The sequence below is a fragment of the Lontra canadensis genome, unplaced genomic scaffold, assembly GCF_010015895.1.
Source record: "Lontra canadensis isolate GAN:19392208 unplaced genomic scaffold, GSC_riverotter_1.0 scaffold90, whole genome shotgun sequence".
Classification (NCBI taxonomy): domain Eukaryota; kingdom Metazoa; phylum Chordata; class Mammalia; order Carnivora; family Mustelidae; genus Lontra; species Lontra canadensis.
The window spans coordinates 6,153,526-6,179,652 of record NW_022631084.1 but is presented as its reverse complement, the minus strand read 5'-3'; the positions used below and the strand labels follow the sequence as shown (position 1 = coordinate 6,179,652).

At 38.3% G+C, this 26,127-nt stretch overlaps 1 protein-coding gene and 1 long non-coding RNA gene across 5 annotated transcripts in view; one reads left to right on the top strand and one right to left on the bottom strand.

The window, feature by feature from the left end:
- Positions 1 to 3,552: 3,552 nt before the first annotated feature.
- On the top strand, positions 3,553 to 6,020 carry LOC116854336. Its single transcript, XR_004380133.1, has 2 exons — positions 3,553 to 3,768; positions 5,863 to 6,020. It is a non-coding gene; the product is annotated as an uncharacterized LOC116854336 (long non-coding RNA).
- SERPINI1 (serpin family I member 1) overlaps positions 5,578 to 26,127 on the bottom strand; it is a 72,881-nt gene continuing 52,331 nt past the window's right edge. For all 4 annotated transcript variants that reach the window (XM_032836095.1, XM_032836093.1, XM_032836092.1 and 1 more), the window contains 4 exons: positions 22,618 to 22,715; positions 7,849 to 7,935; positions 6,136 to 6,225; positions 5,578 to 5,895 (listed from right to left, as the gene is read on the bottom strand). In XM_032836095.1, coding sequence (XP_032691986.1) covers positions 5,819 to 5,895; positions 6,136 to 6,225; positions 7,849 to 7,935; positions 22,618 to 22,715 — 352 coding nt within the window. In that variant the 3' untranslated portion in view covers positions 5,578 to 5,818. The remainder of the gene's footprint in view (positions 5,896 to 6,135; positions 6,226 to 7,848; positions 7,936 to 22,617; positions 22,716 to 26,127) is intronic.

Sequence of the window (26,127 nt, the reverse complement as noted above, 5' to 3'; positions counted from 1 at the left end):
GTGAGAATGTTATTAAGCCACATTAAGAGATGTAATTTTTTTAAAAGACAAACTGGATTCAACATTCCCAGCCCTTTCCCTGCCCTCATCACACAGACACGTTTTGGTTATTAATGTTCACCTCTATGTGACAAAGACCAGAAACAATCTTCTTTCAGATATTTTTTTAATGACCAAGTTTAGTTCACTCTAGGTACTGCAGAGTCATTTTGTGGAGAGCAAATTACCATTTGCAGGAAGCTTGTGAATATTTGCTTTTCTACTTCTTGCTTTCCTCCCTCACTTACTCCCTCCCCTCTTTGAATTTCAACTTCTACATAACTCTTCTAATAGCCGATGAAGGCACTCTTTTGGAAATTATAGGTGACACCATTTCCACCTGCTATGTACTTTAATAAATGTGATTCCTTCACAAGTGCCGATGTGAATATTTTATCCAATTCAAGACATAAATTGTAAGACACTCCTTTGTTTTATGTACTACTAAGGAAGAAAAAAAATCACTCAGTTAAACTGTGGCAAAGTTGACTAGAGTAAGTGTTTATTTTAAACTCATTCAAAACTTAAATATGTCTTTTAGACTTATTTAAATAAATTTTATTGTGTGTCATAGTTATGTACATTTTTAAAAGAAAATATGTGAAATCAATGCAAAGCAAAGCAAAATACGTTTCTACAACACAGAGTCCAAATCCAAGTCACTTCCTGCTCAGTGCTTGATGTCTGCTTTGCCCATACTGTTGTCCTCCATGACCCTAAAAGCATTGGTGACACAGTCATGCCCAGCCTGCAGTTTCTGTCTCTAGAACTTTCTTCTAAGCTATTGACAACTATTCTACAAATTTCGAAACTGGCACTTTATCTTACAAGAAAAAAATCAATGAAAGGTTTTTAGACAATAATCAGGACTTACGATGTTTCCTCAAATAGTCATTATGGTTTGTTCTCAAATAGTTTGCTGACTGAAAATCCAAGGGATTACAGTTAGACGATTGTCATGCAACAAGATTACTCCATGCACAATCAATGCCATCTATGTCATGGCTGCCACCTTTACCGACCATTGTGAGACACTATCGATCACTCCATTTTTGTATCTGTTGAAATGTGAGAAATTATGTGCCTTAGAAGATCTGCAATATGAGATTGTTAATGCTAATAGCTAGCCTTCCATGAGTGACTAATATGTGTCAAATTATATTCCTCATGCATAGTATATCATTTAATCCTAATACAACCCTATGAAGTAGATGTTACTATTTGAAAGGATAGATTATACAACTTGTTCCAAAGACAGATATCTAGTAAGTGGCAGATCTGGTGTTTAAACTTGGTTCCCTCCCATTATCACAGGCTGTGTTTCTTCCATAGCTATCTGGTTATAAATATTTAAGCAGAAAACACCAGAAAGGGGGGGGGGTCACTCAATCATACAGAAAACGATAATCTCTCCATCAGCAATTTTCTTTGAATAACAGGCAGAGCAAAGAGCAATTGTGTGAACAAATGTCAGACTTATGTATCCATGAATTATCACAAAACTTTCAGAAAAAGAGAGATGAAACATTAATGTGTCTCCTATTTGAGGAAGAGAAAAAAACTGCTACATCAGCTGGAAGCTGTGATGACTGCTGAAGAAACATTTTCTGGAACATGCCATATGTCACACATAACCACTTTATTTCTCCCCAGTTAAACAAAAACTCTGCAATTTTCGAATAGAGGAAAAGTTCATCTATACTTAATGTATAATAAAGAGTGTATCTGGACTAAGGACAGTACATGTTTTATCTGCACTGGTATTATTTGCATTAATTAAACATTGTTTTCACAAATACATGGATCTTTGTCTCACCAAAATCAGAAGCTGGTATGAACAGGATGCACTGTTAGCTCTTAGCTTATTAATGTTAAACCATCTCCTATACACTGAACCAAAGTAATTAACAGAAAATACACAAACTGACTCTTCTGTGGAAATCTCTCTCCTTGTCTTCATGAGAGACAGATTTTTTTCCCATAAGCTATTTTTATGTGCATGTCGAGGCTTCAACATTCCTTCAAGAATAACTTTGTTGGCAGACATGAAACAAAAAGGCTGGGCTAAGTATCATATTCTCCATGTTTGCACTCAGAAGAAAGCACAGGAAAAGAGCTCCTTGACATTGGTCTTGGCGATAATTTTTTGGCTGTGACATTACAAAAACACAGGCAGCAAAAGCAAAAATGACCTGTGGGACTACATCAAATTAAAAAGCTTTAACACAGCAAAGGAAATCAACAAAATGAAAAGGCAACCTACAAAATGGGAGAAAATACATGCAAATCACATATATGGTAAATGGTTAATATCTAAAATATCTCCAAAGGAAACAAAATTTAGTATCTTTTTTTTTAAGACTTTATTTATTTATTTGACAGAGAGAGATCACAAGTAGACAGAGAGGCAGGCAGAGAGATTGGGAGGGAAGCAGGCTCCCTGCTGAGCAGAGAGCCCGATGCGGGACTCGATCCCAGGACCCTGAGATCATGACCTGAGCCGAAGGCAGCAGCTTAACCCACTGAGCCACCCAGGTGCCCCAAAATTTAGTATCTTGAAGAAATATGTATTCCCATGTTTGTTGCAAAATTATTCATAATAACCAAGATATGGAAGCAATCTAAGTATCCATTGATGCATGAATAAAGAAAATGTAATATATATATTCCTTTGTGATATATGTACATATACATATATACACAAATATACAAAAGAATATTATTCAGCCATAAAAAAGAAGGAAATCCTGCCATTTGCAACAGCATAGATGAATCTGCCGGACACTATGACTGAGTGAAATAACCCAAATAAAGACAGACAAAGATTGTATGATCTCTTTCATAATGTGGAATCTTAAACAAAAATAAGCATGGTGACTGTAGTTAAGAATACTCTATTGTATGCTTGAAATTTGCTAAGAGAATAAATCTTCTCAACACACACACACAGAAAGGTAAGATATCATGGATGCATTTTGGGTAATCATTTCATACTGTATATGTATATGAAATCTCATTGTACACTTGAAACATATGCAATTTTGTGAATTATACCTCAGGAAAGCTAGAAAGATTTAAAATAAAAGCAAAAGACATATAATTGTTATTTATTTCTTCCCAAAGTATATATTCAAAGAGAAAGACATTTCCATAAGCTGTGTATAATGTGTGTGTGCATGTGTGTGTGATCAACTACACTTTTGAAAGGAAATGGAACTGAACTATGTGATGTTACCTTTTTAATAGAACAGAAGATATTAAAGAAATTATAAACAAAGTCAAACAATAGGAAAAACCTGGTACTATTAAGTATCTATTTTTATGCATTCCAGAAACATGCTAATAACAAGGCAGAATCCATTTTAATTTAAGGGACATCTAAATTGTATTGAAATATTTTAAGGTAAACATCATGGATGATAGAGTTTAATCTTAGATCAGCTAGTAAAAATTGCATTTGGGGTGTTATAAAATTCATATGCTTATCTAATGATGTTTACTCTTCCTTACAGGTAACTCCTTTAGCTGACTGATGGACATACAGATATAGCAATATATGTAACGCTTAACTAGTAGTGATAAGGTAATGAAGAATATCACAAACTCTGAATAACAATACTGAATCAACATCAGTTAGCCCAATCTGCGTACATTATAAATGAAAAGAGCACTGTTCTACAATAACCTCAGCCTTATGAAAAAACTGTAAGTCTTCTGAAAATATAAGCTGTAAATGATTCAGTGTTAAGTATTGTGTCCTCGGGTATTCATACATTTTTTTGTGCACATTGCCTATAAATGTCTCTATATTTTTAAAGAATATATTTCAAGTGTTCTAATATGCAGCGGAAGTCTGCATTTTTCCATAGTATATACATGAAAAAAGAAACTTTAGAATAAAACCATTTTTCTCTTTTTGTGTAAGGGCACTGCATTTTTAATGTAGACTCAAATCTCTCCAAGTTGTGTGAGTATTATACAGCTTCTCTGTTTCTATATATAAAAGTACCAAACATGCAAACCTTATGTTACGGGGAGTTCTGATACTGAGTCCGTGTACCAATAGCAATCACAACACCTGGGAGTTTGTGAGAAATGCAGAATTTCAGGTCCCACCCCAGACCTACTAAATGAGAATCTGCATTTTGAATAAGATCACCAGGTTAGTCCCTTACACACAGAGTTTAAGAAGCTCCGATACTTTAGGATACGTTATTGATTGGTCTAATTTTCTATAAATTAACCATATTGAAACAACTACTATATAAGTAAGCATTCCATGTGTATCCTTTATTTTTGTGACATTTAAGATTTAGCATGTAACAAGCTCACCAAGGGAACTTGTTTTTAACAAGTTTTTAACATAGATTTTCAAGCTTTTTCCCAGAGCTTAGAATTCAGTAGGTCTGGGGTCAGGTCTGGTTTCCCCCAAACAATCACTCCCCTGAACAGAATTAAAGTAGTAATAATATCAGTTCTTGTTGATGGCTCCAAATCATAGCAAAATACCTAAACAAAGGATAGTCACATGCAAATTGTTTCTGTTAAGTTCTGAAAATGTTTCAAACTTTTTCTGCAACTATTAATCATAGAATCAAAAATATGCCACATGGGTCTGGTTCCATTCATGGAACCTGCTGAAATCATTCTCCCTCAGCTCCTTCCCCCACCCATACCCTGGCCCCAAGGATTATCATTATATCAGCCAAAGGATGACTAAGTCATTCACTGGAGACCTTAAGAAGTGGGCAGTGACCCCGCTGGAATCAACTACTTCTTGCACTAGGAAAAAAGATGAGTATATTCTGCAAAATACTCAATATATTCTCTAGAAGACCCAAACACAAATGCATCCTAGAGCCATCAGGTGACCAATGGGAGAAACCAGGACTGTGATACCCTAATTACATTCAAGTTCAAAACATAAAAACCTTCCACAAGGATAAACAAGAACATCTCCAAGGGCAGCATTCAGCCCCTGACATGCCAGTTTACAGTATCTGCACTAGCATGATTTTTCTTATTAATTTTCTGGTGACCTATGGAAGGGCATATTTTTATTATTAATTTGCTCATAAGGCTTATTTGGGGACTCTCGGGAACTTTGTTATAATTTGGATTTTACTTGGAGCACCAAAACATGGTGATATACCAGGTTTCTAATCTATATCAGGCTGCTGAAGTGCAGTGGGTTTTTAAAGACATAGTAAATAAGCTATAGCCATAAGCTAGGGGTTTGTATAGTCCTATTTTTTTCTATCAAGTTTTATTATAGAGCCTACAGAAGATGTTCAGTTTACATTCTTTTATACCACACTATATACCGTCTTCAGAGAAATAACAATTCTATTTTGGGGGACTGCTTGTCTTCATCTGACTTGTTATTGCTTTCTTACGGTAAGTGTAATACTGCTAATTGACTTCACTGCTTTGCTTCTGCACGATTATGAAAGATTTACGATGTCCCAAAAATCACCATTTCCAAAGTTTACCTAGAAGTATCCTTATAGTACAACTTGTGAAATGAAAACAGAGTTGTTCACATGATCAATATGTACTTTTATTTTAAATACCAGCACAACAGACACAATGACACCATGGGACTATTACCTCAATGATACTGATAACATTCCTTGACAAGTTGGCTTATAATTTACATACATTGTTTTATCTGGAACTATTTTTAAATATTATCATAAGATATACTGTAAAACACAAATCTTAAATACACCAGTTGCAAACATAACACGTTTAGTTACTATTTTGCATATGAAATGATTTAAAGTTCTTCAAAATCATGTCCACTTGTGTTCATTGTTTCAGGATGCATGACTCGTCCCATGAACAAGACCGTACCTGCGTTGGGGTGGAAGTGAACAAAACAGGGTGTGAACAAAAAAGTGGGATATTTACTTTCCTTCTTGCTGACAATTAGCAGTGTTCTAAAAATAAAAATATAAATAATTCTTTTTAAAAAATCATTTGAATATTAGACATGATCTGATAAGTAATGTGGAAAAAAATGCTCTCTCTTTTTAAAAAAAAAATATCTCTTTTTGGCCTATAAATAAAGTTCCATTCTTATAACAGACTTACCTGTTCTCCTGTTCCTGATAAGAAAGAAAAATGGATGGTCGACAATAACTTGAGGATACAGCACAGCCATCCTACTAATTGCAATCATTCCTACAGTGCAGGGAGAAAGTAATTACATGTCTGTGGATATGCAGAGACTAATGAGTAATTTCTCCAACACCATCTATATTTAATGCAAAGGCAACAATTTACAGGAAACAAAATTTTAAAGACTTAGAGAAAAAATTATGAAGGTGACAACATTTCTACTTGATCTTTAAACACATCACACACACACACATACACACACACACACACACAAGTTTCCTACCTCCAATCCACCAAAAATACTAGAAAAATTTATTGTGCTTCTTACAAAACTTTTATTCTCAGTTTCAGATAAATATATATGGCTTTACTAAAATGACCTTTGAGCTAAGGAAAGGGGGAGAATTAACAAACACCCCCAAACAAACAAAAAAAAACCCAAGTTTCTTTATATTCCCAGATCATTATTTCCTTTTGTCTAAAATGGGGATTTTTACATAGTTCTAGTAAGTGGCCAGAATGGCAGTGATTAAAGGGAAAAAGCAGCAGTAAGAGAAGCATGATGTTTCCTATGGCTGAGAAACTGAATTCCCCTGAGATCCTTATTATGGGATAATCATTTTATACTTGCTGCAGGGTGATTCATTATAAGGAAAAGGTCAAGATTAAATTATGTAAGATTTTAGGCTTTCCTGATGCCCAAGACTACTGTGTTTCTATTTCCTCCTGAAAACACTGTTTTAACTGGTGATATCCTTTTAGTGGACAAATTTATGCAGAAGCATAAAAAAATGATAGGTTCCGTTTTGCCAGAGGAAGGAAAAATCCTACTAAAATTTGAACATAGCAGTGGAACATGAGATTGAAACACACCCAAAGAAATAAGTGGGAAAAAATGTCATTGGAAAAAATCATTCTCATTTAACTGGGGAAATCAAAACATTCAAAATAATCAAGGACATTTAACATTTTGCTTTGAACACGTGATTTAGGTCAAAATTTTAGAATTATTTATTAAAAATTATTTTACCAGCATTATTCAGTTAAAATTACTTAAAATTATTTATTATGTCTTGTTTATGTGTGTGCTTTTAAAAAAGCAAGACTTTTGACAAAATTAAGAACTAGTTTCCAGGAGGGCCTGGGTGACTCAGTTGGTTAAGTGTCTGCCTTCGGCTCAGGTCATGATCTCAGGGTCCTGGTATCTAGCCCCGTTGGGCTCCCTGCTCAGGAGGGAGTCTGCTTCTCCCTCTCCCTTTGCCCCTCTTCCCTACTTGCGTTTTCTCTATCTCAAATAAATAAATAAAATCTTAAAAAAAAAAAAAAAGAACTAGTGTCCGCAAGTAATTAGGTAAGAAGAAGAATGTTTAAATGGGTGATGAGAAAATATCTAAAATATTTAAACAGGCAGCACAGCAGGGAAATCTATTCTACAGAGCCACAAATGTCCTCCTGCCTCTCATTAGAGGTGGGAGTTACTCTGTATTTGGGGCACTGGAGTTAAGTGCACGCTTCATATCCTATTTAGAAAATTCTAGCTGATTCAGCATTAGCTTGACTTCTAAGAGCAGAGTCAGTTTTTTTTAGCTTTGTTGTAAAAATGACCCCCAACCCCCACCCAAGATGGTTTTAAAGATACAAATAAAAATAAAAGTGAAAACATTGTAGAAAATGATAACTTGGGACCTGAGGTTGCAGCAGCTTCTGAGCCTTCTTCATTAACCTCGAGGAAGGACTTGTGAATTGCTTTGGAAAGGAAAATCTCCTTATTACCTGCAGAAAAAGAAAAAAAAGAGAGAGAGAGAGAAAAGAAGCATTTCTTCAGTATCAGAAATAGAGGAGCCTTTTACTCTTTATTTAAACAGCTTTGGAAAATGTGACTTAAGGCACTGATTCTAAAATAGAAGAGATAATGTCAGATTATATTATGATTTCAGAGAAGCCTTGAAAATGTGTTTTCTGATTTGTTCTTATTTTATATTCTCTTGTTAATGTTTCCCTTCATTTTTATTGGTAATTTTCCCATTGTTTATTTCTTATATTGCCAGAGAAAGCAGAAATGTGGCTCTGTTTTTAATAGCAATTTCAAATTAGTTCATAACTCAAGATAAAAACATCTCAAACATTTGCACTCTAATCTGAAATTTTAAAGCACAAAATGAAAACAGGTAGAAATCCACACATAACCAGAGTATGAAATTTTTAAAAAATTGTATCTCTAATTACTGTGATAATAGAAATATTCTTGGCAAAGAAAAACAAAATTGACTTTTAGATTATAGAAATGTGAATAGAAAAAAGTTACTTTCCATTCCAGCTAATTGGCTTATCTGAGGATTCACAAACATGCTTTATCCTAAAGTCAGAGGAAAGAACACATTTTCAGTGTTGGGAAGGCTCTTTTCCCCTTAGAGTTGTCTTTTATGTATGCTTACTTTTCAATTAATGGTCTTTATAGGCTGAATTGTGTTCTCTCAAAATTTATGTGTTGAAGTTCTAGCTCCCAAGACTTCAGAATATGACTGTTGTATGTATGTATTTAAGATTTCATTTATTTATTTGACAGAGAGAGGCATAGCAAGAGAGGGAACACAAGCAGGGAGATTGAGAGAGGAAGAAGCAGGCTTCCTGCCAAGCAGAGCCCTGATGCAGGGCTCGACCCCAGGACCCTGGGATCATGCCCTGAGCTGAAGGTAGATGCTAAATGACTGAGCCACCCAGGTACCCCAGAACATGACTGTATTTAGAGATAGAGTTTTAGGTTAAAATGAGGTCATTAGGACAGGCCCTAATCCAATATGACTGATGTCCTTAAAGAGAATAGGAAATTCGGACACAGAGAGATAGAGAAGGAAGACCATGCCTGATGGCTAATTTTATGTGTCAACCTGGCTGGGCCAGGATATCTGTACCCAGATATTTAGCCAAACTATCATTTTGGATGTTTTCTGCAAAAAAAAAATTTTTTGGATGAGATTAACATTTAAATTGGTGGACTTTGAGTAAAGCAGATTGCCCTTGTAATGTGGGGGGCCTTAACCAATCACCTGAAGTCTTTATTTTTTTATTTTTTAAAAAGATTTTATTTATTTATTTGACAGAGGGAGAGAGAGTACAAGCAGTGGGGGGAGTGTCAGAAGAAGAGGGAGAAGCAGGCTCCCTGTTGAGCAGAGAGAACAAGATGGGACTTAATCTAGACCCTGGGATCATGATCTGAGCTGAAGCCAGCTGCTTAACCAACTAAGCCAGTCCAGAAGGTGCCCCAGAATATGACTGTATTTAGAGATGCCCCCAGCTGCAGGCTTTAGAACAAAGACTGACCTCTAAGCAAAAAGGAATTGTTCCATTTGACTGCTTTTGGACTCTTCCCTCAATCTCCAGCTTGCCAGCCCACCCTGCAGATTTTAAATTTCCGAAGTCACCACAAGTGTGCAAGCCAGTTCCTTAAAGTAAATCTCAGTCTCAGTCTGTCTGTCTGTTTCTCTATATAGATAGATACATCTCTCTCTATAAACACACACACACAGACACACACATCCTGTTGGTCCTATTTATCTGAAGAATGTTAATACACTATGAGAAGACAGACATCTACAAGCCAAGGGGAGAGGTCTAGAAGATTCCAAGCCTGAGGACATCTTGATCTCGGATTTCCAGCCCCCAGAAGCATGAGAAAACAAGCATCAGTTGTTCAAGCCTGCCCAGTCTGGGGACTTTGTTATGGCAACTCCAGCAAACTAAGCAATAGGTTGTTGGGTTTCCAACTTTTGTCCTCAAGATTGAAACAAAATAAACAAAACATAGTTCAAATGCATAAAAAGAAAAATAGCACAAGGAAGCAAGATACAAGATTACTCAAGTTTCTGCCACCCACAACCCCAACCCCCTTTTTCATTCCAGGAGGTGGAATTCAAATTTAAAATAACCTTGTTGCTGATGCACTATTCAGTAAAAGCACAGTGCATTTCGCATTAGGTTACATAGTAAGACTTTTTCAGTAACCCAGTCCTACCCACAACATACACTTTTAAGTTTTCAAAAACACACAATTATCTTATACTGACAGGGAGTAATGCTCAATAACATTCTTGATACATCTGTTGCATGACACCTGCTTATTTTGAATAAACCTCAAGACAACTGAGTGGCAACTCTGAATATACTTTTAATAGGGATATTATTTCCTCAGCTTATATTTAGTAGTAAGATATAAGCTTGCATTTTGAAATAGTCTGTCTCACATATTATGATATTTTCTTCTAGAAGACATTTGATGACTAGAAGAAAAATAAAAAGCAATAGAGTTTTGACATTAAACAATTAAGTATAATTAGCTCCCACAAATCCAAAGACTAGTTTTTTTTTTCTAACAAATAAGAAGAAAAATATAAACTGCATTAAGTAACTAGTCAGATACATTCAGCTGGCAAAACAAATACACAAATTCCAAGACAGTCAAATATATGAACCATTTAGTAGTTAACTGATGCTAGATTATTTTCAGATTCTGCTACCCATTTTGTTCAGTGGGCAAGTGAAGGTGGGGTCATGCACCAAGAGCCAGTATTATGGCCCTGAACACAAAAGTGACAGAATGTAGTTCCTAAAGGGTAGTGAGTGTCCACACTGCCAGCTAAGCCCTCTTTAAATATTCTGAGGAGAGTTCTCAAAGATACCGAATGATACTTTAGCCATGTATCATTGCTCAGAGGAAGCTGCCTCGCAGCTTCTGAGCCTGATCTGTCGACTGCACTGGACACCTTGAAAGAAGGAATCTCATCCCTTCAACGCTGGCTTCTACCACAAAGGTACCCTCTTCCTCCAGGCATCTAACCTCTTATATGCCCTCATTTACCCCTACAAAATGGTGAGAGGATGGGGAGGAGGTGCCAGGCACCATGGCAGATAGATCAAGAAAACATGGATGCTGAGAGTTCTTCCCACAGAGCTGGTTATTTAAAAGAACATGAAATGGACAAACCTTCAACAAGATTCACAAAGAAGAGAGATTACCTAAATAAACAATATTAAGACAAAAGAAAACATGTCTAAAGATACAGAGAGAATTTTTTAAAATCACAAAAAATACTTCGTATAATTTCCTGCAGACAAACGTGAATCCACATATGAGGTATAACTTATTTACTATGAACTGCGTATATTTACAATACAATGATTACAATACAGGAAAACAAAAATATATTTTACAGACCACACCACAGTTTGGTAAGTTTTTATTTTGTTTTGGTTTTTTAAAGATTGTATTTATTTACTTGACCAAGAGAGAGCACAAGCAGGGAAAGCAGCAGGCAGAGGGTGAGGGAGAGACAGGCTCTCTGCCGAGCAGGGAGCCTGATGTGGGGATCAACCCCAGGACCTTGAGATCATGACCTGAGCCGAAGGCTGATGCTTAACGAACTGAGCGGCCATGTGTCCCTCATAAGTTTTGACATATCTATGAACCACCTCCACAAATAAGATACAGAATATTTCCATCTCCCCAAAAGATTCTTGTGCTTCTTTATGCAGATAATTTTGAAAATAAAGAGATTTGCCATCAGCCAGACAATTTTATAGAAATGTACAAATGATAAAACTGGATGAAGAAAAAAATAGACTATCTGAATAATCCAGTAACCATTAAAGTAGTTGAATGAGTAGGTGAAAACTTCCTCCTTCCTCAAAATTAAAGAATGTGAGCCTATGGGCACCTGGGTGACTCAGTGGTTTAAGCATCTGACTTTAGATTTAAGCTCAGGTCATGATCTTATGGTAGTGAGATTGAGCCCTGCATTGGGCTCTGCACTAGGCCTTGAGCCTGCTTGGGATTCTCTCTCTCTCTCTCTCTCTCTCCTTCTGGCCCTCCCACCATCCCCTGTTTAAAAAAAAAAAAAAAAAAAAAAAAAAAAAAGTAAGAAAGAAAGGAAGGAAGAAAGAAAGAAGAGCAAAAAGAAAAGAAAAAAAAAATCTAAGCCTAGATGGTTTTCTAGGCAATTTAACCAATCCCTCAAGGAAAAGATAGGATTTTCTATTACAAATCCATTTTCAATTCTAGAAAGAGAATAAAAGCAATCTAAGTCATCTATGGATAGTCTTACCATATTAAAATTGAACCAGGACAGTCTAATAAAAGGCCAATAAAATCATAGGCCAAGCTCACTTATTAACATAGAGATAAAAGTTTGTTTTGTTTTGTTTTAATCAGGAAGTTAAACCCAACAACATATGGAAATACTTTTTTAAAATGAGTTTCCAAGGGACATCACAGTCTGTAATGGCACAGCAGTTGAGAATGGCTCTAGTGCCTCCATTTCACATCAAGCCTTGCTCTGGGATGATCTCATCAGACCCAAGCCAGTTTGTGCCCCTACAACCCTACTTAAAGCCCTGTCTCCCCTCTCCTGCTGGCTCTGCCTCCCACCTTGTCTTCTGTATACTGTGCACCAGCAGACCTAGGGGACAATGTGAGGGTCTCCGTGAGGTTTCTCTGAGTCGCTCATGTAGCGTGCTTCACCCCACCCACTGGGCTCCACATTATTTGAACTGTGACCCCTGAACATACCCCTTCCCTCACTTCTCTGTCTTTGCTTCCCCACAAACTCCTTCAACTTGGGGTGCCTGAGTGGCTCAGTGGGTTAAGCCTCTGCCTTTGGCTCAGATCATGATCTCAGGGTCCTGGGATCGAACCCCACATTGGGCTCTCTGCTCAGCAGGGAGCCTGTTTCCTCCTCTCTCTCTGCCTGCCTCTTGGCCTACTTGTGATCTCTGTCTGTCAAATAAATAAATGAAGTATTTTTTAAGAATTTTTAGAGAGAAAAAAACTCCCTCAACCCAGTACAGTCACACACCTAATCTGCTTCTGAGGCTCAGTTTCCAGCCCTAGCAGGCCTTTTCCGCTCTCTTCTGATCGCTGTTCTCCACTTGGGTAGAACAGACCACTCTTCCCTACTGAATCCAGGCTCTGGTTCTCATACAGCCTTTATGATATATCCTACTCTCATCTGTATCTCTCTCTTCCTGGACTGTCTAATTCCTGAAGGCAAAGATTATGTCACTGCCCTTCGTGTCCCTGGCTTCTGGCACTTGGTAGACCTAATAACTGAACTAACCTAAGAAAAGAGAGTTTCCTGGTACCGTGTCAGTTTCCAGTATTTAACCTAGCATGAACAGGAATTTAGTAATTGTTGAATGAAAGAGACTAGCTATTTCCTAGCTTAAGACTTTGGATGTTGTCCCCTTACGGGCACCATGACCACAATTCCGTTTACAAGTATGGTTATATAGGTAATTCTTGTAATAAATAAAACATATGACACTAAACCAAAGTAGATGCCCTAGGAAAATGGATGGACAACAGCACTGGGGAGGAAAAGAATACAAAGACCACACAAAGGCTAAAAAACTTAAAAATGCAATCAAGTAGAAGAGCTAAGGGAATGAGACCCAACAGACCAGTGGCATCATCTATATTTCAAATACAGCAAAATAACGATTGAATCTCTTGTTCCAGCTCCCCAGGGTGATTAGCTGCTACACAGCAGACCTCAAATATCTGCAGATTTAAGTGAGACCTCAGGACTCGTAAGTTGGAGAAAACCACCACCACTTTAGATATTCCAGCAGGAGAAAATGTGACAAATCACATCACAAATCCCGAGGGGGGAAAAAAAGAAAATGAAACTCTCTTCTCTTGGGACAAACTTCAAGCAGTCACAGTCAAATATAAGCTGAAAGTGGTTTAAACAAGAACGGGTCTGCTGCCGCCCCGTCATGTCACACAGAACTTTCCTGTACTTGTCCCTCAATATTGCTCATCCTGATGGAATTATGTGTCAATCAAGGCCATCATTCCTGCAGGGCCATTCACCTATTTCTTAAGGGCCAGGACCTTGCCCCTCCAATTTCCCTCCTCCCTGAAATTCTATGCACCCTGCTAGTACCAAGTACCTGTACCAAGTAGGCACTTGATGAACCAGGATGGGAGGGGAATTAAGAAGATTTACACTGATGAGCCTGTCTTATCGATTAGAAAAAGTTCACTGTTCTCTAAAAAAGAAAATAAATAAATCAAAGACAAAGCTACATGCAAAAACCAACCAAACAAATAAATAAATAAAAAATTCCATGCCCTGGCCCCAAGCAGTCTTCCCCTTCTGGCCACAGCAGATATTGCTGCCAAATAACTGGTCCCACTTTCCTCTGGGCAGCGAGGAGCAGGGCTCTTCACAAAGGATACGATGGGAGGCCAGCAAACCCTAGGTTTCCCAGAGAAGAGCTGGGCAACAATTCAAGCTCTTCTGAAGAAAGCAGGGCAAAATTCTAAGCCATTCATTCAGTCACTGAGCAAATATTTATCAAGCACTCTGTTGGTATGAGATATTGTGCAGGGCACTGAAAGCTCCAAGGATCTCTGATTAACATAATGCTGGCGGGGCGGCTGTCATAGGAGTGTGTGCCCCCGCTGCCTCTGTGGCTCTGTTCCAAAACACAGCCAATTGAAATGGATGTCTGCGTCACCAAGGACATGCTTAAAATAACAAAATGAAGAGAGTTCCCTAACAGAGCCCGAGAATACCAAAAGCATCTCTGTACTTGAGTTGCTGAAGTATTTTTAGCGTCAGCCCCACCCATGAACTTTCGAAAGGTTTTGTAGAATTTGAGCTTTTTCATGGTAGGAATCCTGTTTGTTTGTTTCTTTGAAGAGATGTTGTGATAGTAGCGAAACATTCATTCATTCATTCATTCAGGTACTAAGCACTTCCCATGTGCCAGACATTGTTGATATACTGGATTTACTATGGTGAATGAAACAGTTCCTTCCTGGGTGGCTCAGTGGGTTAAGCCTCTGCCTTCGGCTCAGGTCATGATCTCAGGGTCCTGGGATCAAGCCCCGCATCAAGCCCCGCATCAGGCTCTCTGCTCAGTGGGGAGCCTGCTTCCTCCTCTCTCTCTCTGCCTGTCTCTCTGCCTACTTGTGATCTCTGTCAAGTAAATAAATAAAATCTTTAAAAAAAGAAAAAAAAAAAAAAACAGTTCCTTCCTAAGAGGAGGAAAGCAAAAATTAAGTAACCGTGACAATAAAAAAGCAAATCGAGAAATGGCCACAATTTTAGGGTCCGGTTAATTGTTAGTAAAAAACAAGATGAAGTGATGTTCACAGGAGGATGAGGGCAGGTGATGAGCTACTTGACTTGAGGTATTGGGGAAGGCAGATCTGAGACGGTCAATTGGGCTGAGACCTAAGGAATACGAAGGAGCCTGCTACAAGAACACCTGAACGTAGTTTCCAGCAGAGGGAAAAGCTAGTTTAGAGGCAGTTACAAGCCAGCTGTGTTCAAGGACCCAGAAGTACACCTGTGTGGCTGGATTGAGGAGAGTGGGGAGGGCCAGAGGTCTGAGAGAAGACCGCCTCCATACTTGGAGCGAGGTGGGCTCAGCACCACTTCCTACCGCTCGCACCCACCCAGCATCTGTCCAGCTCTCCACACCATGCTGGGCTCTGAAGACAGACAGTCATCTATGTGTGACCCAGCCCTCGCTTCTGAAGAGCTCTGACATCAGAGACAGGTATGTGAACAAACAATCTAAGGAAAAGGTAGAACCTATGATAGCACTTTGTGCTATGGCAGTCCAGAAGAAGGAAAGTAAACCATTTGGAAAGGAGAGATATCAGGGAAAGCTTCTCAGAGGTGGTGTCATTTGGGCTGGTTCTTGAAGGATAAGTAGAAAAGGGAAAGCCAATCAGGCAAGGGCATTCCCAATGAGGATTGTACTTGCGAAGTGAGACAAGCAGCAGCAATGACTTGAAGGTCCAGTTGGAGCCTGGTTATCATAAGGTGGGGAGTGGCAGGGGGTGCACCTGACTTTAAGAGCTTGGACTCTGAAGCTGGAAAGCCTGGGCTTCATCCAGAAGTAACAGGGCACCTCTACTTTGATTTTAGAAGATACCTGAGCCAGGAGCTGTAAAGCGTGGATCAGAAGGGCAAACAGCTAGGGCAGGAACATCAAGTTTGCTATCTGTGGCAACAGTCCAGGGGAGAAAGGAAGTGGAGGTATAGCTCTGAAAGAGAAAGACAGTCCGCTGCCTTACAGGTGCAAGGAGAAGCAGAACAAACAAGGGCAGGATGGAAGAGTCAGTCCGGCATAAATCTAAGCACTTGAGTCTGACCTGAATGTGGCTTTTGCTGTGTCTTCTTAATTCCTTTATTTTATTGGCTCCTTTATTAAAGCTCGTACTTTGTGCTGAAGGATTTAGTACTCTCTTTCTCCTTCCCCTTCCACCTTCCAAGAGGATTATCTATTAATCCAAATGCTGACAGTCATTCATTTCCATTACAAAAATAGCTCTACTCTATAACAGGATCCTCGCTGCCACTAGATGAGCATTTTGGTTTTTTTATATTTAAATTATTCATTTATTTTTTAATAGTGTCTATCATAGTATAAAATCCAGGTAGTTTTGTTTTTAGTAACAACAGTTGAAAATAAGCCTCCCTTGCTCTGTTGTCTCAAGTAGATGAGCATTTTAAATCACACCTGAGAAGAAAATGATTCTCAGCACTCTCTAGATTCCATGTTTATTGTATGAGTCTTTACTATGTTTCATGTTAACGGAATTTAGCGTCGAAGGCCATGGACATCAAATTGAGATGACAAAAAATAAGCACAATAAATACAGAGCATCTCATCTTACTCACTTCTTCATTCAGTGAGTACTGGGCCGAAAGCACAAAGTCGTGTGCTTCCTGAACACATGTACGGATCAATCCTGGAGAGGTTTAAATTCTGGCAGAAGATATCCGATGCATCAATAATGATAATATGAGATCAGATGTGATATGCAGCATCAAAAAAAGGATAGAACACTGTAGAATTTACACAGGAGTTATCATGTCTGGTTGGTGTAATCACGTGGCTTGATGAAGTTGGGATATTTGTGCTGAAGATCGGTTCAGGAGATATTTTGGGAGGGAGAGATTTTATAAAGCTGGGGCCCTGGGGACGCGTGAGGTGCAGCAAAAGTTGTATGCAAGGAATCGCCAGAATTAAGGCTGGAGGGAGCTGAAGTCTGAATGCTCTGCTGAGCCATGGGCAGTGCAAAGCAGAGGGAAGGGAGGCTTTGAACGGGAACTGGGATGATCTGAGAGTGGGCTTTAAGGTGATCAATCTTGGCAGTGGTAGAGAAGAAAGATTAGACGGAAAAGAGATTGGAAACCATTTAGGAGGCTATTGAAATCGTCTGGGGCATCAGTAATGAGAGTCTGAAATAAAGGTGGATGCCATGGGATAGAGAATGAGAGTGGATTTCAAGAGGTCTTAGCAAAGGACGCTCAAGTCACTCAATTTTTCCAGAAGCAAGAAAATGTGGAACAGGGTTGTTTTTCCACTGCTAACTCATGGTTGCTATTTTTAAAGAAAGATAAGATTTCACTGCATTAAAAAAAAAAAAGATTTCTTGCATAATTTAAGAATGAGTACTGTCACAATAGTACTGAACTGTTTCCCAGGTTCTTTTGAATTTACGAATTCTACTAAGAATGCGATTTTTTAAAGTTTTTACCCCGTTTTCAAGTAAAAATTTTAATTGAAGAAGTAAAACATACAAAAGAAAAAATCCCGGGGCGCCTGGGTGGCTCAGTGGGTTAAGCCGCTGCCTTCGGCTCAGGTCATGATCTCGGAGTCCTGGGATCGAGCCCCGCATCGGGCTCTCTGCTCAGCAGGGAGCCTGCTTCCTCCTCTCTCTCTGCCTGCCTCTCTGCCTGCTTGTGATCTCTCTGTCAAATAAATAAATAAAATCTTTAAAAAAAAAAAAAAAAAAAAAAAGAAAAAATCCCAAACAGTGCACAGTGACAGAGGAAACAAAATCTCCTCTCTCATCTGGGGGCCTCTGTTCTGTATTCTAGAGACAAACATTGCTATCATTTTCTAATACATTATTCAAAAACGATCACTGCATTTGAAAGCTTAAATGCATACCTATATTCTCCCCCTCCATCTTTGGAACAATACGCTCCCATTCTGCCAACTGACTTTCTTTTCCCTCTCTGCTTCCACAATGCTTTCTCTAGCATGGGGTTTTGTGATTCATCACTAATGACATCTGGCGCTGGATTATTCTTTGTTGCGGGATGTGTCCCGTGCAGTGTAGGTCCCAGGAATGTAGAAGCATTCCCAGACTTTACCAGATAGATGCCAGTAGCCCTCCCTAGTTGTGACAACCAAAAGGTCTCCAGCTATTGTCAAATGTTCTCTGCAGGACATGGTTGTCCTGGTGTATCCTGGACACACCACTCCAATAAAGCATATCTATCACGCTTCTTTTTATTAAATCCAACTGTTTATGTCTCTCTCCCCACAAGTCTGTATCCCTTTTTAGAGCAGGTATGATATCTTAGCCGTTTCTTCATTTTTCTGACCTAGTCCTGAGCTTACACCAACTGACTCACAAAGAGTTATTAAATGAAAGGAAGAGACAGGGCATTGAACGTAATTAATGTATACCTTAAACACCATGAAATTCTCCCCATGAAATTCATTAAGGTAGAAAGTAATAATCAATTAATGGTAATAAGTTTCTGGGTACTTGTAGGGGTTACTAAGCATCAAAGACACTTTAATCAGCAGGGTTTTCACATCATTTGGAGAGGCAAAAACCTAGACATGTGAAAAGGACACCAGTCACATAGGGCAGAGCATATGGTGCCCGAATGAATGATGCAGGGAATAAATACTATCAAATCTAGCAAAAGCAGAGAGGCAAGTCTTATAGTTGTGTCACTAGGTTTTTCTTTTGTTTTGTTTTTTAAAGATTTTATTTATCTGACAGAGAGAGACACAGTGAGAAAGGGAACACAAGCTAGGGGAGTAGGAGAGGGAGAAGCAGGCTCTCAATGGAGCAGGGGGCCCAATGCAGGGCTCAAACCCAGGACTCTGGGACCATGATCCGAGCTGAACTAAGGCAGACACCTAACGACTGAGCCACCCAGGCGCCCCATAGTTTTTGAATGAATCATTCATAAATTATGTGTATGTGTGTGTGTGAGAGAGAGAAAGAGAGAGAGAGATTGAGGGACCGTGACAGAGAGAACAGGTGAGAGAGAGAAGGAGAGAGAGGGAGAAAAAGGAAGTGTTATTTGGGCTGAGCTGAAATGCTGAGGCTACCAAGGTCTTGGCAAAAGCTAGGGAGTTAAGCATGAAAGAGTTCCCCCTGAAAGCTTGAGAAGTTGACTTTAGACCTTTCCTCAAGGCATCCTGAAGACTTAAATTGGATGGTGGTTGAGGATGGCCGATCTGGATTTCTTACTGATGTTTTAAGGAGTTCAATGTTCCAAGAAATGTAATATAGAATGTGGCCACGAAGAAACCTCTTCTCTCCTTCCCTCCGTCGTTTGCTCCTTCAGTGTACGTCGACTGTGTGCCACCTAAGGGTCAGCTAGGTGCCAGGTCTCAGGCATGCTGCTGGGAGCACTCTGACAGGGACTCAATTCTGACTGAAGTTTGGTCAAACAAACAGAGCCTTCACAACGTGGACTGTATGAACTCTGAAAGATCCGCGTGTTATTTCAAATTTCCAAACCATCTGCATTCATAATATATATTTATTCTCTATTGTCTCTGGACATACTAAAGGCAGTTAAATATTACATCATAAACCTCCCAGATATTTCAAAAATTTTAAGCTACACTAACCACAATAATTGACTGGCCACTGTAGCATGACTTCCTTGGGACTGAAAAGCCACAGATATTCTATGCGGGGCATATAACTGCATAGATATTTGGGTGAGACAGTGAGGAATCTCTAATAAAACAGAAAATAGAGCCACAGTAAGAAAGTGGAGTGTAATTATCCAGCTGGAATTTGGCCAGTATGGTAGACAGATTCTCTCAATTCCTGAGGAAGGGAACATAAGAACTTTTAACTATACTATGCTTGAGCCACGAATATACATTTCTGACTCAAGCACAAAAGTACCCTTTAGCTTTTGAATCTCTACCAGTCCCATCTCCTGACAACCCCACTGAAAATTTCAAAGTCGTAGGAGCTTGGATGCGAGCCATGAAGACCTTTACTTTGACAAAATTTGCATTTTTCTAGTGGACAGTGAAATTTGTATCATTTATACAGTAGACATTTAGAAAAACTCTACTAGTGTTTTGAGTGTTTTGAGTAAGTTCTCTAATTAAGGGGTGAAAGCTACAGTATCAAATACATGAATATCATCTCACTGCTGAGTCCTGCTTGGAAAACAATCTGTCCAATTCTAAATCTGGGAGGGCAAGGCCTTTTTTGATTATCAACTCCTTGAGAATTTCCTGAAAGCTATGAACCTATCTCTGCTCTCTTTTTTCTTTCGTGTGTGTGTGTGTGTGTGTGCACGCACATGCATTTGACTGCACAGGTATATGCAATTTCACATAGCACCCACTTCACTGAATTCAATTCCTGGGTCCCCATTGTCCAGGTTTAGAAGCTATTATTCGGTCAGCTTGATTTTCTACAGGTTCTTAGTTCTAGAGAGGAAAACTAAATTCTCTCCCGTAGCACATGAACTGGTAAGGAAAATTTTATGCCTTAGCTCTCTGGTTGGAGAGTTGAGTCCAACAAATTGCATATCTAGAGGACTTACACACTGAGCTCTTTTTTATCTTGAGATCATCAGACATCACACACATATCTGTATGTGTGTGTGTGTTGATATGATCAGAAAATAGACTGTTTTATATTCCATATATTTTTAAGAGTTTATTCATTTATTTGACAGAGATCACAAGTAGGCAGAGAGGCAGGCAGAGAGAGGCGGGGAAGCAGGCTCCCCACTGAGCAGAGAGCCCGATGCGGGATTCGATCCCGGGACCCTGGGATCATGACCTGAGCCAAAGGCAGAGGCTTAACCCACTGAGCCACCCAGGTGCCCCCTATAAGCTAAGTCTTAAACGCACAGGTACCTTATTTCAATGACGAATGTCTTGGGATTAGCTGCTTAAAATATTTCCAAAAGGATTTTACATGTTCTAAGTACTTAATGTTGTTACCCTGAACAAATTAGGGCATCTAAATCCAATAATTCAACTAGGTTTCCCCCCAGTTGGGATTTTTAAAATAAATTACTCAACACCCAATATGCCAGGTATATTTGGAAGCTACTTCTTCAAAACCATCCTTTTCTAAAATTTTAATTTAATTTAATTTTTTTTTCAGTGTTCCAAGATTCATTGTTTATGCACCAGGCCCTGTGCTCCATGCAATATGTGTCCTCCTTAATACCCACCACCAGGCTCACCCAACCCCTCCACCCCCCCTCCAAAAAAAAAAAACCCAAACCATTCTTTTCTTTTTTTTTCTTTTTTTTTTTTAAGATTTTATTTATTTATTTGACAGAGAGATCACAAGTAGACAGAGAGGCAGGCGGAGAGAGAGGAGGAAGCAGGCTCCCTGCTGAGCAGAGAGCCCGACGCGGGACTCGATCCCAAGACCCTGAGATCATGACCCGAGCCGAAGGCAGCAGCTTAACCCACTGAGCCACCCAGGCACCCTCATTCTTTTCTTATTGAAGACTTAAGATAATCTTTATATCACCTTACTAGGTATTCTTTTAAAAAGTGTCTGGTTCTCACAGCAGACATGCATTTATCCTCTCTTCCTTCTATCCTATATAAGTTCCTGTAACTGGACATATTGAGGCATTAAATCAATATGTTTATTGATTATCTACAAGGCATTGTGTCAGATAGGATGGGGAATTTAAAGATGTACAGGACAGGTCTTCTGGAGAATATCTACTGTTGAAGATATGACATGGACCAGAATAATCTAAACTTAGTGTTTATAACTGTTATTTATAGCTTTGTGTGTAGAAGGTAAATATATTTGTTATATTTATCTGACAAATGATAACTTTATTTTACCTCAGAACATCATAGTAAATAGAGGGTTCGACATCATGATTTAAAAAAGAAAATTTATTTATTTGTTTTTTTTAAAGGAGCTAGAAATTTATTGAATACGCCATAAGGGACCAGCAGGTACAGCAGAGAAGAGGCTGCCTGCCAGGAGGCCAGTGGGTGAAGGCTGCTTTTGAGGGAGGAGGGTGAGGGAGTATATTGACATATGGGATTTTCCCCTTTTTGGTAACTGTGCCTGGTTGCAAGTAGCCCATTGGCTAGGTAGGGCCTATCGATACTTCGAGGTGGGTCATCTGATGAGCCTGTCTTCATTCAGCCAGGGTCACTATGGGCCCTTTTGCCTTGATCAGATTTGTATTGCTTAAGCTTGTTGCCTAAAAGTGGAAAGCCAATGCTGTATCTAATTGCCTAAAAGTGGCCTCTATATCCACGCCCCAACCCCCTGAACAATTGTGACTCTTAAATCTTTAAGGTGCTGACAGCATCATCATTTTTTAAAGTCTTTCATGAAATAATAACATTTTTTAAAAATTAGTGTTTATCTCCTACCAGACAAAGCTGTCAAATTTGCATTTTTGATGAAAACTTCAGTTATTCCAAGAGCCTTCAAAACATCTTTTAAATCAATTTCCTGTTCCACGGTGAACCTGGAGGACACATAGGGGGAAATGCATTTAGTTACAGCATTTTTAAAGTATTTAGTTACAGTATCCTGTAACCTGGACAAGAATAAAAATGTTGGATATGTTGATTTTAATGGTAAATTATGCTAAAACTGGGTGGCGTCTGACTGCAAGTAGTACTCGATTGCGCTCATAAAAAGAGGAGACAGCAAAAAGAGTATTGTATCAGAATAGTATTAGATTATTAAGTAGGAAAAGTATTTGATGTGGACACAAAACTGTAATATATAGGATGGAGTAAGTGTTTTGAGGTCCAGAATATAAAACTCGTAACTCAGTAGCCTTCAAAATTGTGTGACCTAGTAATACATTTGATTTTTTAAGCTGTCAATGGCTAATCAAATATTTACCCAAGGCATTTCATTCTCTTAGTAGCCTTGCTCGGCTTCCTGTGAAAAGGGAAAGCCAATGCTGTATCTAATTGCTGTATAATGGATACATCTTACATTTCAACTCCATACACTCACAGAAAGGAAACATAAAAGCTATCAGGTTAACAATATGCGTCTTCCTGGCTATATTAACCTCCAGGACCTAAGCCTGTTCTCCTGGTAGCATCACAGAAAAGATGTTAATCAACAAAAGTGAATTAAATATTACATCTTAAAAACTGTGCACTTTTACAATTATATTAGAGATTCTTTTTTAAACAAAAGAATAACAAATTTATATTTTTTGTTTTAATGGGCTTTATGAATTATACATAAATGTGCATCACATTTGTAAGAAGAAATAAAACATTACTTAAAACTCAAATGAAAATAAGTACAGTGGTCATGAGCAGAATATTAATTTTTAAAAATGGTTTCCAAAGACAGTCTGATTAGTCATATTAAAGAGTCTCTCCCAGACCAATGAATTGTCTCACCCATCTTTGGTGAGTGAAACATGGAGTGAAACATGGCTGCATTTAACACACAAATGCAGTATTTTTTAAGCAAAGGTTATTATTTTCTTATAAAAAGTGAGAATAACTAGAAGTAAATGTTTCCTTTTTTTCCTAAGATGTTGCTTTTTGTTCAATAAAGATCCGAAATGTAAGTTTTTAGGCAATGGGCTGTATCTTTATAAGAGCTAAGTCTGTGACAGTCACAAAACATCACATTAGCATCATTTCTGATGTCTGGTTTTAAGAAGAATGACAAGGGAATGGTTGCTATAAACAAGACTCAGACATCAAGAGGAATAGTCAGGGGGAAACAGTTTTAGCAGGTTCATGTTTATGGAAAATATGATAAATAGAAAAATAAATGTATAGCAAGCATATCAAACCAAGTCCTGAATTTTATCTATATCCTACACTTTAACTTGGACTTAGCATTGTTTCTTTTGTTTCCTACAAAAAGAAGATGTTTGTTGTGAAAGTAGAAAAGGGGATGAGTAGGGAAGTGTGGACTGTCTCAAAGAATACCTTCAATGGCTTGATTAAGGTGTTTTGTGTGTGTGCTTTATATTTATTATTCATTAATTGATCTACCAAAAACTATTCCAAGACTCTAACAGGTTAATTTAAATGTCACGAAAATCCTTGGAGGTCAGTATTATTATTATCCTCAGTTAATAGAAGAAGAAACCAAGGAGGAGAAAGATGAGATAACTTGACCAAGATCAGATGGCTAATAAATGGCAGAGCAGGGGCACGGACCCAGGTCGTATTCTGTAAGTTCTGATCCACCTAAAATAGGAAAGTGAAGGAAGAGATCAGGAGAGGATTCTTTGTGCTTCTTAAGAGTAACCTGGTTTGTTTCACACTTCTGAGGTTTGCTGTTTCAGGTGAGGATGGTAATTTAGCCAGACTGAATTTGGGCAAATTTCTTAGTTTCTGAGCCTTGGATTTGGCTGACATTGATAATACCTGCCTCGTAGTATTGTCGAGGGGATTGAATAAGGTTTCTAGAAGTCTTAAAAAAAAAAAAAAAGATTTTATTTTTAAGTAATCTCTATGTCCAACATGGGGCGCGAACTCCTAACCCTAAGATCAAGAATTGCATGTTCTATCAACTGAGCCAACCAGGTGCCCCAAAGGTTTCTAGAAGTCTTAGGATGGTGCCTTTATGTAAGAGGCATGTAATAAAGGGCAGATTGGGTTGACAGCATTTACGATATTGCAGTTCATATAACATTCACATTATTATAGGTGTTAAGGTATTGTATATTTGCATTTTAGTAATGGTGGAGTAATTTGATTAAATAGCTGTTTCATCTCTGCTGCTTTAGCTGTAAATTAGTCAAATCTAGTGTCTTTTTTATTTCAATATCTGTAGTATCTAGCATAGGACAATATACATAGGTTGAAGGGAAAAAAATCTAGGTGACTATGGGAGTGTTTGTTCAAAGTTGAAGATGGCATGTGAACAATTTCTATTTATCCATCTCTTGTCTTTGTTTCCTTATCAAACTACTGAGAAACAGGTATCATCAATTTACTAACTCTTTCCTCTTAATAGAGACTAATATTCATATATTAGAGACTAATAATCTTTAATAAACTTAAATAATCTTTAATACAGGCACTAACAATCATTATCACCTCCCATAACTGAGGGCTAATAATCTTTAATAATCTTAAATAATCTTTACTATAGAGACTAATAATCATTATCATCTCCCATACCTGAGGGCTCACTGTGCAAATCCTTTTACATATGGTATCTCATTTAATCATCCCTATGATAACATCACGGAATCCTAGGAGATGATGTATTGTTGTCTCTATTCTTCGGAAGAACAAACTGAAATTTAGTCAAGCCAAGCAACTTGCCATAGTCATACAGCTAGTAGGTGGTGGAATGAGCATATGAGCTAAGGCCTGTCTGACGGCAAAGTGCCCCACCTCTAATAACTACAATTCTAACCATGACTATTTAAAAACAAACAAACCATAGGTAGATTTTACATTTCGCCCACCAAACTTAAAAAGCCACAACCTTGCTTTTTCAAACCCAAAGGCATGCCTATTTTAACAATGTAATCATGCGTTTGCAACTTTCTATCTGAGTAAGTTGAAGAGGTATGTAGAGGGCAGAAGCATCTCCACATCTCCGGTGTGGAGAGCAAGTGTTAGAAAAGAATAAATATATATTACATATAAGGAGATTTATACAACTTGTAAGCAATTAAGAAACTAATCAAGACACCTTCTGTAGAAAAGCCCAGTGAAAAGCACTTATGTTAGAGAGCAGTATCGGATGGCTTATGTATTAGTTTTCTTTTATAAACATGAAACTGAAGTGCTTTATTTCTAAGACAATCATTTTCCAAGTAGAAGGATGGTCTCTGCTTACAAAATAGAAAACCACTTTATATCCATTGATTTATAGCACCCTGATCCCAAATGACAAATCTGAGACTACAAGAGTCAAGAGTGGAAAGATAC